We start from the raw sequence: 15,006 nt of genomic DNA on the forward strand, positions 1-15,006 counted from the left end.
CCTAAAAGCATTCTGCAGGGAGCTTGGTGGAGAAGGGACGGAGTCCTGGGCACGGGGCACTCAGTGTGCACTCAGCAGGTTGAAATGCTGCTTGTGTGTGCACACACAGCCTCAGTTCTGCCTTAATTATATGGGCTGATGCACCTGCAGTGGAGTAACCAAGAACACACTTGGTTCTTAAAAAAGTATCTCAACAAAGAATGTTAAAAGAACTGGATATTGCTCTCCAAAGCCTGGGGAGGTTGATGCAAATCGCAGGCTGCAGTTTGCTGTACAGGACCTCCAAGGGCCCTTCTCAGCTCCTTCTCTGATCATGAAATCAAACCCCACACACTGTGAGGGTGGGAAGGCCCTGGCACAGGTTGTCCAGAGAAGCTGTGGCTGCCTCATCCCTGGAATTGTTCAAGGCCAGGTTGGATGGGGTTTGGATACAACCTGGTCTAGTGGAAGGTGTCCCTGCCCATGGCAGGGGGTGGAACGAGATGATCTTTAAGGTCCCTTCCAACCCAGACCATTCCATGATCTATGATTCTATGATACTCTTTCCAAAGTGTGATGTCATCAGTCAGCATTTCAAAACATTAACAAACATCTTAAGCAACACGACAGTGACTAAACGAATTCTAACGATTCCCGGTGAATGACAGTCACGGGAGTGTGTGGTGTGGAACTCCAAGCACAGGAATTACTATCTAGGAGCAAAAGATGAGAGAAGTGTAAGGACAGATTACCTTCCTCGTGGCCAAGCTGCTTATTTTTAGCCCTTTTTCTGGCCTCAATTTTATCTGTGTCTGCATTTACTGCATCATAAACAGTTTCTGCTACTTCTTGCTGCCAACGCTCCGATATTACCAGAGGGAAGTTCTTATATAACTCCTGGTCACTATCAAGCAACTTGCAAGAGAAAAACAACATAAAAACCCAACATTTTAGTAACTTTCACTATTCTTATCCCCAACAGTTAATAATTATCCATACAACAAAATTATTTAAAAAGCTGTATTGAGCTCAAACCTTCACAAAACAAACAGATGCAAGCAAGAGAAGCACAGACACTAATCTAGGCAAAGATACTAATTTATGTGCAGATAACAGGCCACCTGCTCAAAACTTGTTTGGTTTGATAGCTCTAGCTAGCTCCTCACTCAACATTGTCCCATGATGTTCTCTAGACTTCACATTTAAATAATTACTCAAATACAAGCAGCAGTATTCTTAACTTTGTTGCATAAAAATTTCCTCAGCACAAGAATTCCATGAATAAATGAAAAGATACCTTTTCCACAGCAATGCTTTCCATGCTTCCACAGTTGGGTTTTACATTCTTAATAATTATTCTACAAAATTCCTACAGCACCCAAGTAAGGAGGAAAAGCCACAGGAACCCACTGTTGGCTCTCCAGCTGGTAATCCCAAAGCTCACGTGTTCTTCTTGGGGTCACAGGACGCTCTGCAGGATAAATATAATCCCCAAGGGCCACGGAGCACAGCAAGGTGTTCAAACTGGTGTCCTCGGGCAGAGAGGGCTCCTGACACCTCACTGGCAGCTCTGGCTCCACTGACTCAGAGGCAGGAATTACTTAGTCCCCTAAAAAGGCCTGTGACACTCCAGGGAGGCTGGACCTGACATCTCTCACTGACTCATCCCTAAAAGTAAATTTATCCTATAGGCAGACTGAACTATTAAATCCTGAGATTAAACTGGAGGTGCTATGGCAGTGACCTGGGTATATGATTCACATCCAGTAACATGAATCCTCAATAATGCATATTATTGAGCATATCTGATCCACTCAATAACCAGAAAGACCAACTGGTTTCTCCTTGCAAAACATTCCTCTGGATTCTGGCATTCCAGAATTGCAGAAGACTGGAATCCTGCTAGACTAACACTGAAGACGTGGAGTTTTCTGGAATAAAGAACCTCCTGGGCTCTCTGCATTTCTCTTTAAACACAAAAAATATTTTCAGTGCCAACTTCTGTCACCACAGCAGGTGACACTGACAGACGAGCTCCTTTTCAGGCTCTGTGAGTACTCAGTGTGGCTTTTTGCTTACAAAGTTTAGAGCAATTAGTTTCTCTCCTGACTCACTTCTGTAATAACAAGAATAAGGTCTGATCTACTGTAGAAATGTCTGATGAAAAGAATGAAGAGGACAGACCCAAGAAAAGCACTGACTCACTTGCTGTCCCAAAGTCCCAGAGAAGCTCCAGAGAGGGAAGATATTCACAGGGGGGGTCACACCACCCTCATGTGAGTCCTAAAGGGGCCAGCAGTTTCAACTTTTTTTTCTTCATTTATATTTTTTCATTAGATTTTTGATAATACCAGAACCTGAAAGTTTCTTTCAGCACTTTTCTAACTTAATACATTGCTAACATCAATACACAGTCTGTCATTTTTAAGAGTTTTCCACTGCACTCTCTGACCACTAAACTATTAAAATAAGGTTTAGTTCAATTTATCCCAGCTATCAGAAACTAATCACAATTTTTAAACCTATAAACCATCAGGTGTTCTTGAAAACATGAGGCTTTTCCAATTGTCTTCTGACCGTTTGAAATATTTGGTTTGTCATAAAAACTGCCAGAGCTCAGGGAGCATTTGGACAACGCTCTCAGGGACATGGGATTGTTGGGTGTCCTGTGCAGGGCCAGGAGTTAGACTTTGATGATCCCTGTGGGTCCCTTCCCACAAGGGTATTCCACGATCCTACGACACTTCTGACAGGAAGGTTGATTTCAGTCAATTTAAAAACCTAAGGACTTGGCAAACAACAACCCAGGGAACCAGCCCAAGGTATCTCTTTGGTACCAGCATGGACTGAGTTTCCCAACCTGAAGGAATTCCTTGCACATCCAGCAGCCCCGAAGCAAAGGAATGCCATGCACACATGGAAAGTCAAGCACAGCAGTCCCAGTGCCACCCTCCACCTCTCACTGGAAGCTGAGTACCTTAATGCCTTTAGTGTCCTCTTCATCAAACGACCCGATATCGAAAGCATCTGCTGCATTCACTTCTCCCCGGGGAGGAATCAGTGGAGGAGGGTACTAGAAATGAAAGCAGCATAATTAAAGACAACATAATGGACATTATTTAACTCTATTCTGTAAGTTGTACACAGACTTTTTATTTTTTTGCACAAATGATACATGGCTGTGCAAGAGCGTGTCCCTTGAAATTAAACTTCTGTCCCAAAGTTGCTGCCACTCTTTAACAGAAGCTCCTTCAAAAATATGGGGAAAAAACTCTTCAGTTTAGAGACAGTTAAGCTGAAGAAACCATGCAGCCATTTAACACTGAAAAAATAATAATTCACTACTGAGATCTGTAGTGATGAATATTCAGCAGCTTTCATCAACACCCCTCCACATATTTGTGCCAGTGAGCACATGTGCTAGGGATTGGGATCCTGAAGTTTTCTGTCCATTACCTGTTTGGGCTTATTTTCCTGTTACTGTTAATCAAGTAAGCTAAAATTACTGTCTTCATCCTTTACCTTCTGTAAATAGACTTGCTGCCAATCAATGCCTTTGAAGAAAGGATGTTCTTTTACTTCTTGTGCGCTGCAAAATAAAAATGACTGAAGTCAACAAATGGCTTTTCAAATGCATTCAAGAAATACAAAGCCTTCAAAGGTCACATTTCTATAACTTGAAAACATCAGGGAAATGCTCTTTTTTGCAAGGAAAAAAATAAAAATTCTCAAGTAAACAACAGGAGAAAAGATTTTCATGTGGAAACACTCAGAATAGTGCTGCAGGGCTGGCAGGGAAGCACTCCTGATGGCAGCCCATCATTTCAAACAGCAAAGGATATTCCTCTGCTGTCAGATCCCAAACGCTGACCTGTGTCAGATCCCATACACTGAGCTGTGTCACATCCCAAACACTACTTGTATGTAACCAGATTAGTCCACACCATTTCACACTACACAAATTTTATGGGAAAATGAGCCACTACTCTTGATAGGCCCCAAGGAAAAGCAATCTCAGGTCATTATCAAAGAAGGTTCCAAGACAAAAACCCTCTGAATCTCCCACTGGAACTGGAGCCAGCCCCAGGCTCAGGGCCATCAGTTACCTGTCATCACACATCCCCAAAGGTTTCTCAACAGTTGTTTACTTCTCTCCTTGTTTACTCTCCCAGTCTCACATTGGCTTCTTAAACAGTTGATAACAACAATCTCATGAACACCTACAATGAGGTGAGCTTGGCAGGAGCAAGGAGTGTTTTGTAGTCAAGAAACCAACAAAAAAAAAAAAAAAAAGCCTTTTCCTTAGAACCATGAAATGACACAGGTAGCACCAGCAATATTCACAGCTTCTTTCCTTTGGGACTGGGGGTTTTTTTTCTGTGTAATATGCTCCTATCATTACAGATAAAATGTAAGCAATAAATTTTCCTATCAGTTTGTCTGAGTCAAGTCATATGATTTCATGCCAAAACAGATTAGGCAAAACCAGAAAAACAACCCAGGGATGAGAAGTAGGAACACCACCCAATGTAAGTATGACTGCAGGGAACTCGGGGGAAGGCTTTAAGGACAGAAATTGTCCAAAAAACGTGTCCAAACCAAAGGAAACTGAAATGTAATTCCATGCAGCAGCACTTTTTAATGTTCTCTTTCCAAAATTAAAATCCTCACAACAGGAAGCAGATTTTTACTTGAAATGAATTCACTCATTGACAGAGAAGTGGAAATTTTTCAAGGCAGTGGTCCAAGGAGAAGACAACACCTACCTTCTTCCTTGGCATCCAAGTCTCTTGCTCACATCCCGCTGCAGGAGCCCTTCCAGAAGGGACTTCAGTTCAGGAGAAAATGAGTCTGGGAGCTCCACATTCTATGAGGAAAGGAAGTACAAAGAGATATTTCTCGATGGAGGTCGTGTGATCTGATTTCTTTTCTTGGAGAGTGTTTGTAAACAACTCTCCCATGTGCAAATACAGCCGTGTACAGGTGTGTAGTTCCAGTTTTTAGGGGAAATAAGAGTTTAATAACATGGGGAGTGTAACTGTGCCCAGGCCTTACCACAGTGAGCGTCATCCGGTCGATCTCATGCTTATCTTTGGTTTTGTGCTGCCTGAAAGGACTGTGCCTGTGGAAACAAAAAAACCACACTAATAAATGTCAAGTCACAGAATATTTCAGCTGTGGCAAACCTAGGAAAGCGTGCAGCATCCTGTTAGCCCCATCCTTCCCCCTCATAAATCCTGTCCTGTAGGACAATCTGTCCAGTTACTCCACAGGAAGGTGGGAAGGAGGTTGGGTGATTCTCAAACTCAGTGATCTGTCCTTAAAGATGTGTTTCAAATGCCTCACCAAGTAAGTCTGTCTTCCAAATACCTGAAGAGTTTCACCTAACAAGGAAACCCCAAGCAGTCATCACACAAAGGGGTTTAAAAACACGGATTTATATATGGAAACTGAACTCATCACTCCTCTACAAGGGAGAATGAAGTAAAACCTTCAAGTAAGCAGATGAAGGAGAGGGTAATCACAAATCCCACAGCATCAGCCACTGGGAAGACATTTGATGCTATCTGGTACATTATCAGCTTTTTCCCTTTCCTGCTTTAAAATTCTGGTCTGAGTTTGACTTTTCCTTTAAGCTATAGAAGACCATGAAACATTAGAGATTTTTCACACAGTCCTTCATCAACAGCATGAAAGAAAGAAGCAGCATCGTAGCATGAGATTTTTTAATTAGATTTATGAGGGGATGATATTTTTCAAAATCAAAACTTATCAATTACATTAATTAGCTATTCTAAAGCCTTTTGTCTTGCCACATGGCAGTGTGTACTAGCATGTTTCAACTGGAGACCTGCTACTCCAGAGTTATTTTCCTTTTATCCTCAAAAATGTTCTGATGAATGGATCTGATGGACAAACCAGGACTTCCATTTGTCTGTTTCCAGGCATGACAGGTAAGAATAAATGGCTCCCACACAGCCTCCTGTACTCTGACAGTGAGGCTCTGAGTAGATCAGGGCAGCAAATGATTCACTGGGGACTTATGGGCAGATTTTGTGCCAGACTAAATTTACTAAACACCAAGAAAAGGCACCCTGTGCCCAACCCTTGTTTTGGGATGTGTTTTAATTGGTTTCAGAACAGATGAGGAAGGATAATTCACAGTGAATAATGCTCTGGCTTCTGGCCGACCACCGATACCACCCCACACATCTCTGTCAGGGAGAACCACAGCCCAAAAGACTGAGATCTCCCTGAGCCAGCCCGAGTGCCTGTGGGAAATGGGATCGTTTATCCCTGTGCAGTGGGTTTGTCACACAGCTTCGATCCTGAGAGGGAAGGGCCATGTCACAGTCAGCTGGATGCCCTAATCCTGTGCCCAACTGACTCTGAAGCAAAGGTCTCCAAGACAGGATGAGGAGTCCACAGTGATTCTCTCCAACTCCCTGACAGGAGGGTGGAGCCGGGAGGAGGTCGGGCTCTGCTCCCAGGGAACAAGGGACAGGATGAGAGACAAGATCTCAGGCTGTGCCGTGGGAGGTTCAGGTTGGACATCAGGAGGAATTTTCTCATGGAAAGGTGGGCAGGCTTTGGAAGGGGCTGCCAGGGAGGTGGTGGACTCCCCACCCTTGGAAGTGTGCAAGAAACAACTGGACATGGCACTCAGTGCTCTGGGCTGGGGGACAAGGTGGGGATAGGTCACGGGTTGGACTTGATAATCTTGGAGGACTTTTCCAACCCCATTCTGGAATTCTGTGTGTGACAGATGGTCTCCTCCCTCCTCCCAGCAAACCCAACCCACCATGTCCTGCTTCCTACAGAATTCTTCAATTAATATTCAACAGAGCACTGCTCCCAGCTACACTGTCTGTACTTTGAAATAGATGTTTTTGGCAATTTAAACACATTTATTTGCACACTTTTCTAGTCTATTTTGTGCACAATTAATGTTAAATTCATACAGCTCAAGAGTTCAATTCACAAGTTTCACACTGACCTTCCTTTGTACAGTGTCTGCACAGGGATAAGAACTATAATTAATTATGTGTGAGGACACAGGATGATCTAATGACCAATCTTTACACAGAAGTACTGCGAAAAGCTTAAAAGATTTCTTCTGGTTTGCCATTAACACTGAAGATGCCATTTCCAACAAGCACTTGCCCATCAGTGCTTGTTCACTGCTCAGATAAATCCTGTGGTATTAATCAATTCTACGCACATAAGTTTAATAAGAAGGTAATTGCTAGTAAAGCTGTAATTATCATGTACCTTTGGACACTGATAAGGTAACAGGACAGATTCAGCACATGGAAGGATTCAAACTTTGTACCTGACCCAAACTCTGAAGGAGGGAAGGCTGAGTATTCCATAAAAAGGGAACAGTACAGCCAAGAGTTTCACCACAACAGCAGGTCTTAGGCATAAAATGAAGCCCATAATTTAACAGGGCTGCTCAGAGCACTTGAGCAGTGAGTAACATCACAGCATTTAAAATACTATCAGCTGCCAAGAGATGAGTAAACTGCTGTCAGTAGCAGTCAAAGAGCAGATAGAGCATCTGCCTTCCTCATGTCCCACACCTGCACCTGCTACAGGACACAGGGTTGGGTTTGGTTTGGTTTGCAAGAGAAAAGCCTGGTTTAGTCTCACATGCAGACGTGCTCTAAGCTGCAGAGAGGGAAGTCAGGTATCATTTCAGGTAATCTGTAACACATCACGTATTAGCATTTGAAGGGACAGACGATGAGCAGGCCCAGGCTCAAAAGGGAAAGAAGAAGAGCCTTCACTCACCCCCTCAGCAGTTTGAACAACATGCAGCCCAGGGAGAACCAGTCGGCACTGCTGTCGTACGCTGTGCCCTTCTGGAGCACCTCGGGGGCCATGTATCCGTGGGTACCTCTGCAGAGCAGAAAGGGGCAAAAGCTTCATTACAACCAACACCATCATTAAAAAAACAAAACATTAAAAATCAGTGCTTTCTCAATAAGACAGTCAAATTTAAAAAGAATTCATTTTAACCATGAGTTTATTTTGCTTTCAGTGGGTTTCCTATGTCTCCTTTCACCTACGCTTGGGTGACCACAGGACCCCTCCTCCCAAACTCACCACCTGGGCACCACTAGAAGAAGCCACCAGGTATTGCTTTTACCCTTGACACAATCAAAACATAAGAACTTTTTTCAAGAAGCTACTGAATTGCAAATCTTTTGAGGTGTGACAGGCTGGAGCTTTCCTTTTTGCATAAATTATGAGACTAAATCAGGGCAAATGAGGACCTAAGAATAAAACATGTCAGGTAAGATGTGAATCTACCCCAGGAAGTCAGATCCCAGTTAAGACCTAATGCCAAGAGGCAGAATGGAATCAAATCTACCTCCAGTTCCACAAAGATCCAGAAAGACACAATAAGTCCTGTTTTTTAGTCAGTTTTGGAATATTTAATTATCCATTTAGGACAATTAAAACAATCTGGTACTTTAACTCAGTCAGGTTCTTCTCTGAGCAGTGAATCATTCCAAAATAATGTGTCATCTCCCAGCCATGCCTACACATCAGCTGCTACAACTGTGCAGGAAAACAGGGAGAGGAGACTAAAAAACCCCATTAGAGCCTCCAGCTTAGCAAGTCTGGGCCACACATGTGTCATTTTATTCCTTCAGGCAAAGTTAAATTATAAAGACAAATTCAGGACGTATTTAGCACTACCTGTACATGCAGCAGAGCTCCCAGACACAATACTTACACACTGGCATGTGGCTTCTTTTTGGAGAAATCACAAGCCAGTCCAAGGTCTGATATCCTCACGTGCCCGTGTTCGTCCAACAAGATATTTGCAGGCTGGAAATCAGACACAGGAAGGTGACTGCTTGGAATCCTCCATCTGACAGAACTGCAAATTCTCAGAACACAGTAACTCAAACATCAATACTCTCTGGTAATTGGTAATTACCTTTTTTTATTTAACATCAATATACCAGACACTTTCTAGGTAAAAATCTACATTCTCACAGAGCACTACCATCAACTCCACAGGTTGTGAAATACTGAATAACAGAAGAGAAAAACCAGGCACGGTTTGAAACACAAAGCACATAATAAATGAATAAATCTATTTTGGCTTCAAGTCCTAGTTGGTTTTGGTTCTTTCACAGTTGGGTCTGTGTGTGGCTCTTACACCTTTTATTTGCAATCTCTGTGCAGACTTTTGTCCCCTTTTATTGCCATTTGGCTCAGGGACACCTCTCTGGGAACTGTCCTCAACTTCCCAACTGTCACTGAAACTGTCCTCCTGTTAGTCCCCCATTACACACACAGAGGCCTCTTTCAGGGCTCCCAGAAATACAGTGTATTCTCTAAATTATTCCCGTAACCGAACAGGGGAGATAAGTAACACTGCACAGGATTTATTGTGATCCCAAGGAAGCCTCTCCCAGCCTGGTTAAACTGGATAATGGTATGGATTAGAAAGATTTTGAAAAGTTATTACAAAAATCAGACAGATAAAAGAAATAATCCTCCCCAGAAAAGGTTTCAGGTGAGATAATCCATTGTTGTCAGTGTGCCTGGACTATTTGCTGCCTGTGTGATGCAGTCACTAACCATTACCTTCAGGTCTCTGTACACCACGAAGCGATTGTGCATGTGTTCTAAGCCCAGGATGATTTCAGTAGCATAAAACCTCATTTCTTTTTCAGAAAACACTCCATGCTGGGAGAGGTGGTAGTGCAAATCTCCTCCTATAATGACAAGAATGGAGATGCAATTAAACAAACAGTAAAATCTTGCCCTGCAGGCAGACGGGGGGGAACAGCACAGCATTTTTAGGTTCTTATCACCTGTGGAGCAGACAGACCCAGTTCTGCCCTCTGCAAGTTCTATAGTGACAGAATAGCTGAGAAAGTTAATAAATAAATCTGACCTATCTGAAACTGCATTTTAAAAATACATTTACTTCATATACATTTGCACTCGGTGACTAATCCAGCAACTTAAGTCTTTTTGCAAAGGATTTCCACAGCAAGTAAAAGGCACTAACACACAATGGTTTGTGGAGAACTGAATAGATCAGCACATAGAGCAGCCCAGGTTTGAGGGACCAAGCATCTCAGCAAACCTCCTGCCAAAATTTCTGTAACATCATCATCATCTGCTTAAGTCTTGCTTACCATTCATGAGGTCCAGAATGAAGCAGAGTTTGTCAGGGGTGTGGAAGGCATAGGTCATACAGACTATAAAAGGACAGTCCTGGAAGGGAAAAGCAAAGAGGTCACCACGGATAATGAGCAAAGTGTGACTTGGAGAAGCTAAAAATACACGTCATATTTTTCCTGTGATATTTGCCAACATTCAGAGGTTCTATCCTCACCCAGACAGGAAATGCAGCTCCAGTGGTAACCCCTGGCTGAGGTCCCCTGCCCAGGTGACAGTGAAGGCAATCTGCCACTGCCGCTGCCCTTGGCTCCCCGGCAGCATTTCCAGCAGAGGACTGAAGGGACATGAACACACCAGGCAGGAAGCTGGGACTCTGGAGCATGTGCAATGCTCGGGAAGCAGCAACCGCAACATTCAGATTGTGCAAAGCCCACAGTACAAGGTCAGTGGGTGCAGATTTGGGAGGTCACAAGGTTGGTCAGGGTAGATTTGGGAGGTCACTGAAGAGGGAGGTCATAGTCAGGGACAGGGATGGATGACACTCCCACCTCCTGATGCACCTTAACCTCAATTCACCCGATGTTCAAGACAAGCAGCCATAGAAATATGACTGGAAAATCACCTATTTATTCCAAAGGTCTACCCAGCATGTTGGTACCTCCATACTGCACATGCATTCAAAGCCACCATGGCAGCAGGCTGGCAGAGTTTCCTCTTCGTTGTGCCTGTGCTGGATGCAAGTGGCTAATTCACAGAAATATGGAACCGTTTAGGTTGGAGAAGCCTCTAAGATCATCGAGTCCAACCATTCCCCCAGCACTGCAAGGCCAACACTAAACTATGTCCCCAAGTGCCACATCCATATGTCTGTTAATACACTCAGGGATGGTGACCCCACCACTGCCCTGGGAAGCCCATTTCAGGGCTGGACAACCCTTTCCATGAAGAATGGTCACTGCCCTGGTCCTACTGGCCACACTACTGCTGGTACAAGCCAGGATGTTCTTGGCTAACTAACAGGCAGTGGCTATTACCTCATCAACCTCTTCAAAGCCATAAAAAACAGAATCCCAGAATCCCAGAATGGTTTGGGTTGGAAGGGACCTTAAAGCTCATCTTTTTCCAACCCCCTGCCATGGGCAGGGACACCTTCCACTAGAAGGACGTGGTATGAAGGGCTGTTTGGTGAGTCTGCAATGAACCCTTCAGGAATGGCCAGGCTGCCTGACCAGGCTGGGCTGCACCATCCCACGTCCAACCCTAAGGCACGGAGGCCAACAGGAAGACGATCCAAGATGAGCTGAACTGCTGACGAGCCAGGACACCCTGCAGGAAGCACGAGCATGACCTAACGTGACTTAAACAATGTGTTTAAGTATGATAGTAGTATTGATAGTGAAAGCTCTGGGAATCTCTAACAGGAACTGGTTTCCTTCCCAATTTAGAAACAGCAAAACACGGCGGCCTTGGGCAGCGCGGGGGCCGCGGGCCTGGCTCAGGGCCGGCCTGGGGAGCAGGAAAGGGAGGGACAGCAGCACTGTCCCACCAGCCAGACAGTTCAGTTGGTTCATCCTTCCATGAGGTTGAAATACAGAGTTCTATACGCTCGACTGCAATCCCAGAGATCACCACAGTGCCTGGACACATCCTGCCCTCACACTCAAACCCAACTGTATGTTAATTTTAATTCTTCAAACACTAACCCCTAAAACCCCTCTGCAGAACTGACGCCTGCAGAAGGTAGGGATGTGTGTGAAACACCTGCAGAACATCCACGAAAAACTCCAGATTCACAAATGGGCCTAAAAATAAGGAGCCTGTAGGCAAGGCAGTAGCATCTCACACGAGATACCACCTCTGGTTATGAACTGGGGATACTGTAGGTATCACTAAACTTCACAACAACAGCTTTAGTAGAGTTATTAACTTAATTTTCTGTATCAACTGAGTAGTTCAGAAGTGTCCCCAAGCATGATTCCTAAAATCTCAGAGCAACCTAATTACCCAGAAGGATTTAGTGCTAGAATTTAACCACCATACATAGACAAATAAAAGGGTTTTACTACACCAGAACATAACATGCTTCTGGTTTTATGGATTTTAAAAATAAAAGTTATCTGGAAGTGTAAATGCAATGCATAACTCATTTTTATGCAGGCATTCCTAATTTAATCACTACCTTCTCCCTGTAACAGAGAGGAAAAACTGTACTGCAGTACTTTTCTGATATAAAACCACTGCAAAAGAGTATTTTCTAGCATAAAAATTAAAAAACCCCTATAGTTATATTTTTAAATGACACATAAAGCAATAAATCCAATTTCCCAGGAGAGCAATACTTTGCTACAGTCAAGTTTCTGCTCTGATGAAAATAAGTAACAGTATGACATTAATGTGTGAACTAAGATCAGTTTGGAAAGAGTTCCTTAAATCCAAACAATCCTGGATTGAGCCCAGAAAACTGCTTAAGTCAAATTTCTGATAATAAATCACGTGGAAGGAAAAAAATATTACAATAACTATAAAAAACCTGTAGAAATGTGATATTTTAAAGACATTAGCACGTTAACAAGTGCTCTAGAAGGAAACCTTTGGTTCTGACCCTTCCTTGAAAGACAAGCATCCAGCTCTGGAGCACAAAATGACATCTCAAGAGCTGGATGAGGCAGCTGAACTGCCGCATTTTTTTAGAAGGAAAGAACTGGGAGCCACAGCAGAGAGGAGCCACAGCCCTGCATAGCCCCTGGTCTTGCAACAAACAGTTGGAATGATCCTCTCCTACCTCCAGGAAAGGATTTATGGAATAACCACTTCCTTCCTCAAAGAGCACCTTGGGGCTGGCTGGTTTCATAAGGTCCATCAGCAGCAACAGTCTTGGTGATTTCCATGTTCCATTTTTTGAAGAGAAATTAGGCAAATATTGGCTATTACAGAAAATAAGTGTTTGGGTTTTTTTTAACAGAAAATAATATTTTTTCCTTACTCTGCCACCAAGCAAGGATTTCACAATATACTTCCAGCCTGAACATCTCTGTGGGAGGGGAAGATGGGGCCTGTGTCTTGCAGAAGAGGAAACGCAAACCTCAGCGACAGTTTGTCCATGTTACACCCACAGTGACAAAGCACAGACACCAACGGAGACCCGAGTTCCACAGAGCCCAGTTTGGGGTTATCAGGCCCATCCAGGCAGTTTCAGGAGCTCTGCAGAGGTGCCTGTTGCACTTGTGAGTTCACTGGCCACGAAAAGCTGTTCTCACCACACAGCCACAACAGACTCGAACATGGGAGCTCCTGACTTCAGGACTGGTTGTGGATGCCAAAATTTTAGGTGGATTAACAGCACTGATTACACAACCAGATGTGTAATCGGCACAGCTGTTATTGTGCCTTTTGCAGAGACATCTGGGTTCCCAGTTAAATGACTAATTTACTGTGATGAACTTTCCAGTTCCATGTTGTTCCGGGCAGCACATAACTCCTGTCCCTGGGCACGGCATGCGCCACTCCAACCTCACAGCTCCTGTTCAGGAACTAAAGGAATTCTCTTATTCCATCACTTTCAGACCTATTTCATCCTGCATATTCCAAGTGCTCCAGCCTCTCCTGCCCAGGTGTACCCAACCTGAATGGGCAGCACTTCGTACAAAATTTCTAACTCTTCCAAATTTCTGAGAATCTAAAAGAAACTACACTCTAATGACCTGATAATCCTTAAGGAAAGAAACCAATGGTTCCTCTTGCTGCTCCACTGCTCAATGCCTCCTGTGTGCTGGCCTGTAAGAAAGCTGCCTTCACCTGCAGCAGCTTGTGAACAATTTCTTCCCTCATTAGACATGAAAATTCACATTCAGTGCTGGAGCCACAAAATCACAAATTAAAGTTAATGGGACAATTATTACTCATTTGCCTCAATTTCTTTCCAGTCTACTATAGACCCTCTCCCCCATCTCTCAGGACTCCTGACACTCCTGGACAATCCACAGTTTATCTCTGGTGAAAACAGGTAACTTGATTAAAAGTCTAACTGATAAATCATAGATCCCAGAAGGGTTTGGGTGGGAAGGGACCTTAAAGATCATCTCATTCCACCCCCTACCATGGGCAGGGACACCTTCCACTATCCCAGGATGCTCCAAGCCCTATCCAACCTGGCCTGTAACACCTGCATGGATGGGGCAGCCCCAGTTTCTTGGGGCAACCTGTGCTACAGCCTCATCACTCTCACAGGGGAGAATTCCTTCCTAATATTCCACCTAATCCTGCCCTCTGTCACTGGGAAGCCATCCCCCCTTGTCCTGTCACTCCAGGCCCTTGTCCAAAGTCCCTCCCAGCTCTCCTGAAGCGCCTTTAGGCACTGGAAGGGGCCTTGGGTTAGTGGTGACCTTGGCAGTGCTGGGATAATGGCTGGACTCAATGATCCTAAAGGTCTTTCCCATCTTTTATGATTCTCTTATCTCTGCAAGATACAGACCTGAGAACAAAGCCCAGGATTTGCCATTTTGGAATCCAAAGCAGGAATCCTCACATTCCAGGTACTTATGCTCTTTGCACACCTGTTTTACAAGACTAGAACAAACCAACACACAATTCTGTGCCCACAGGGAATGGGGATGTGTTTCTACAGAGCTGCACACTGAGTGTTTAGTTCATACACCACGACATGAGGAAAAGGAACCTTTCCAGCAGCATCACCCGTAGCCATGGTGACATGAGCAGCTGCCAGGTTTGTGCAATGAGGGCAGAGCACTCCAAGGGCTCTAAGACCTCCAGTCCTGCCTAGAATTCCTTTGAGCCCAACACACTATAGCCACCATGGAGCATCTGCAGGTCCCAGGGCTGGGGGAGCCAATGCCAGGGAGCAGGTGGCTTTTT

The 15,006-nt window shown here is 44.2% G+C and overlaps 1 protein-coding gene across 1 annotated transcript in view; it reads right to left on the bottom strand.

The window, feature by feature from the left end:
• The window catches only part of GRK3 (G protein-coupled receptor kinase 3), a 65,797-nt gene that overhangs the window by 8,831 nt on the left and 41,960 nt on the right, over positions 1 to 15,006 (bottom strand). The window contains exons 10-18 of the mRNA XM_051785564.1: positions 10,149 to 10,227; positions 9,589 to 9,719; positions 8,726 to 8,820; positions 7,774 to 7,881; positions 5,035 to 5,101; positions 4,746 to 4,846; positions 3,502 to 3,568; positions 2,957 to 3,052; positions 732 to 894 (exon numbers count right to left, since the gene is read on the bottom strand). Of these exons, the coding sequence (XP_051641524.1) occupies positions 732 to 894; positions 2,957 to 3,052; positions 3,502 to 3,568; positions 4,746 to 4,846; positions 5,035 to 5,101; positions 7,774 to 7,881; positions 8,726 to 8,820; positions 9,589 to 9,719; positions 10,149 to 10,227 (907 nt within the window). The remainder of the gene's footprint in view (positions 1 to 731; positions 895 to 2,956; positions 3,053 to 3,501; positions 3,569 to 4,745; positions 4,847 to 5,034; positions 5,102 to 7,773; positions 7,882 to 8,725; positions 8,821 to 9,588; positions 9,720 to 10,148; positions 10,228 to 15,006) is intronic.

Source organism: Manacus candei, unplaced genomic scaffold, assembly GCF_025592945.1.
Source record: "Manacus candei isolate 608988 ecotype Guabito, Panama unplaced genomic scaffold, ASM2559294v1 h1tg000020l, whole genome shotgun sequence".
In the NCBI taxonomy this organism is placed as follows: domain Eukaryota; kingdom Metazoa; phylum Chordata; class Aves; order Passeriformes; family Pipridae; genus Manacus; species Manacus candei.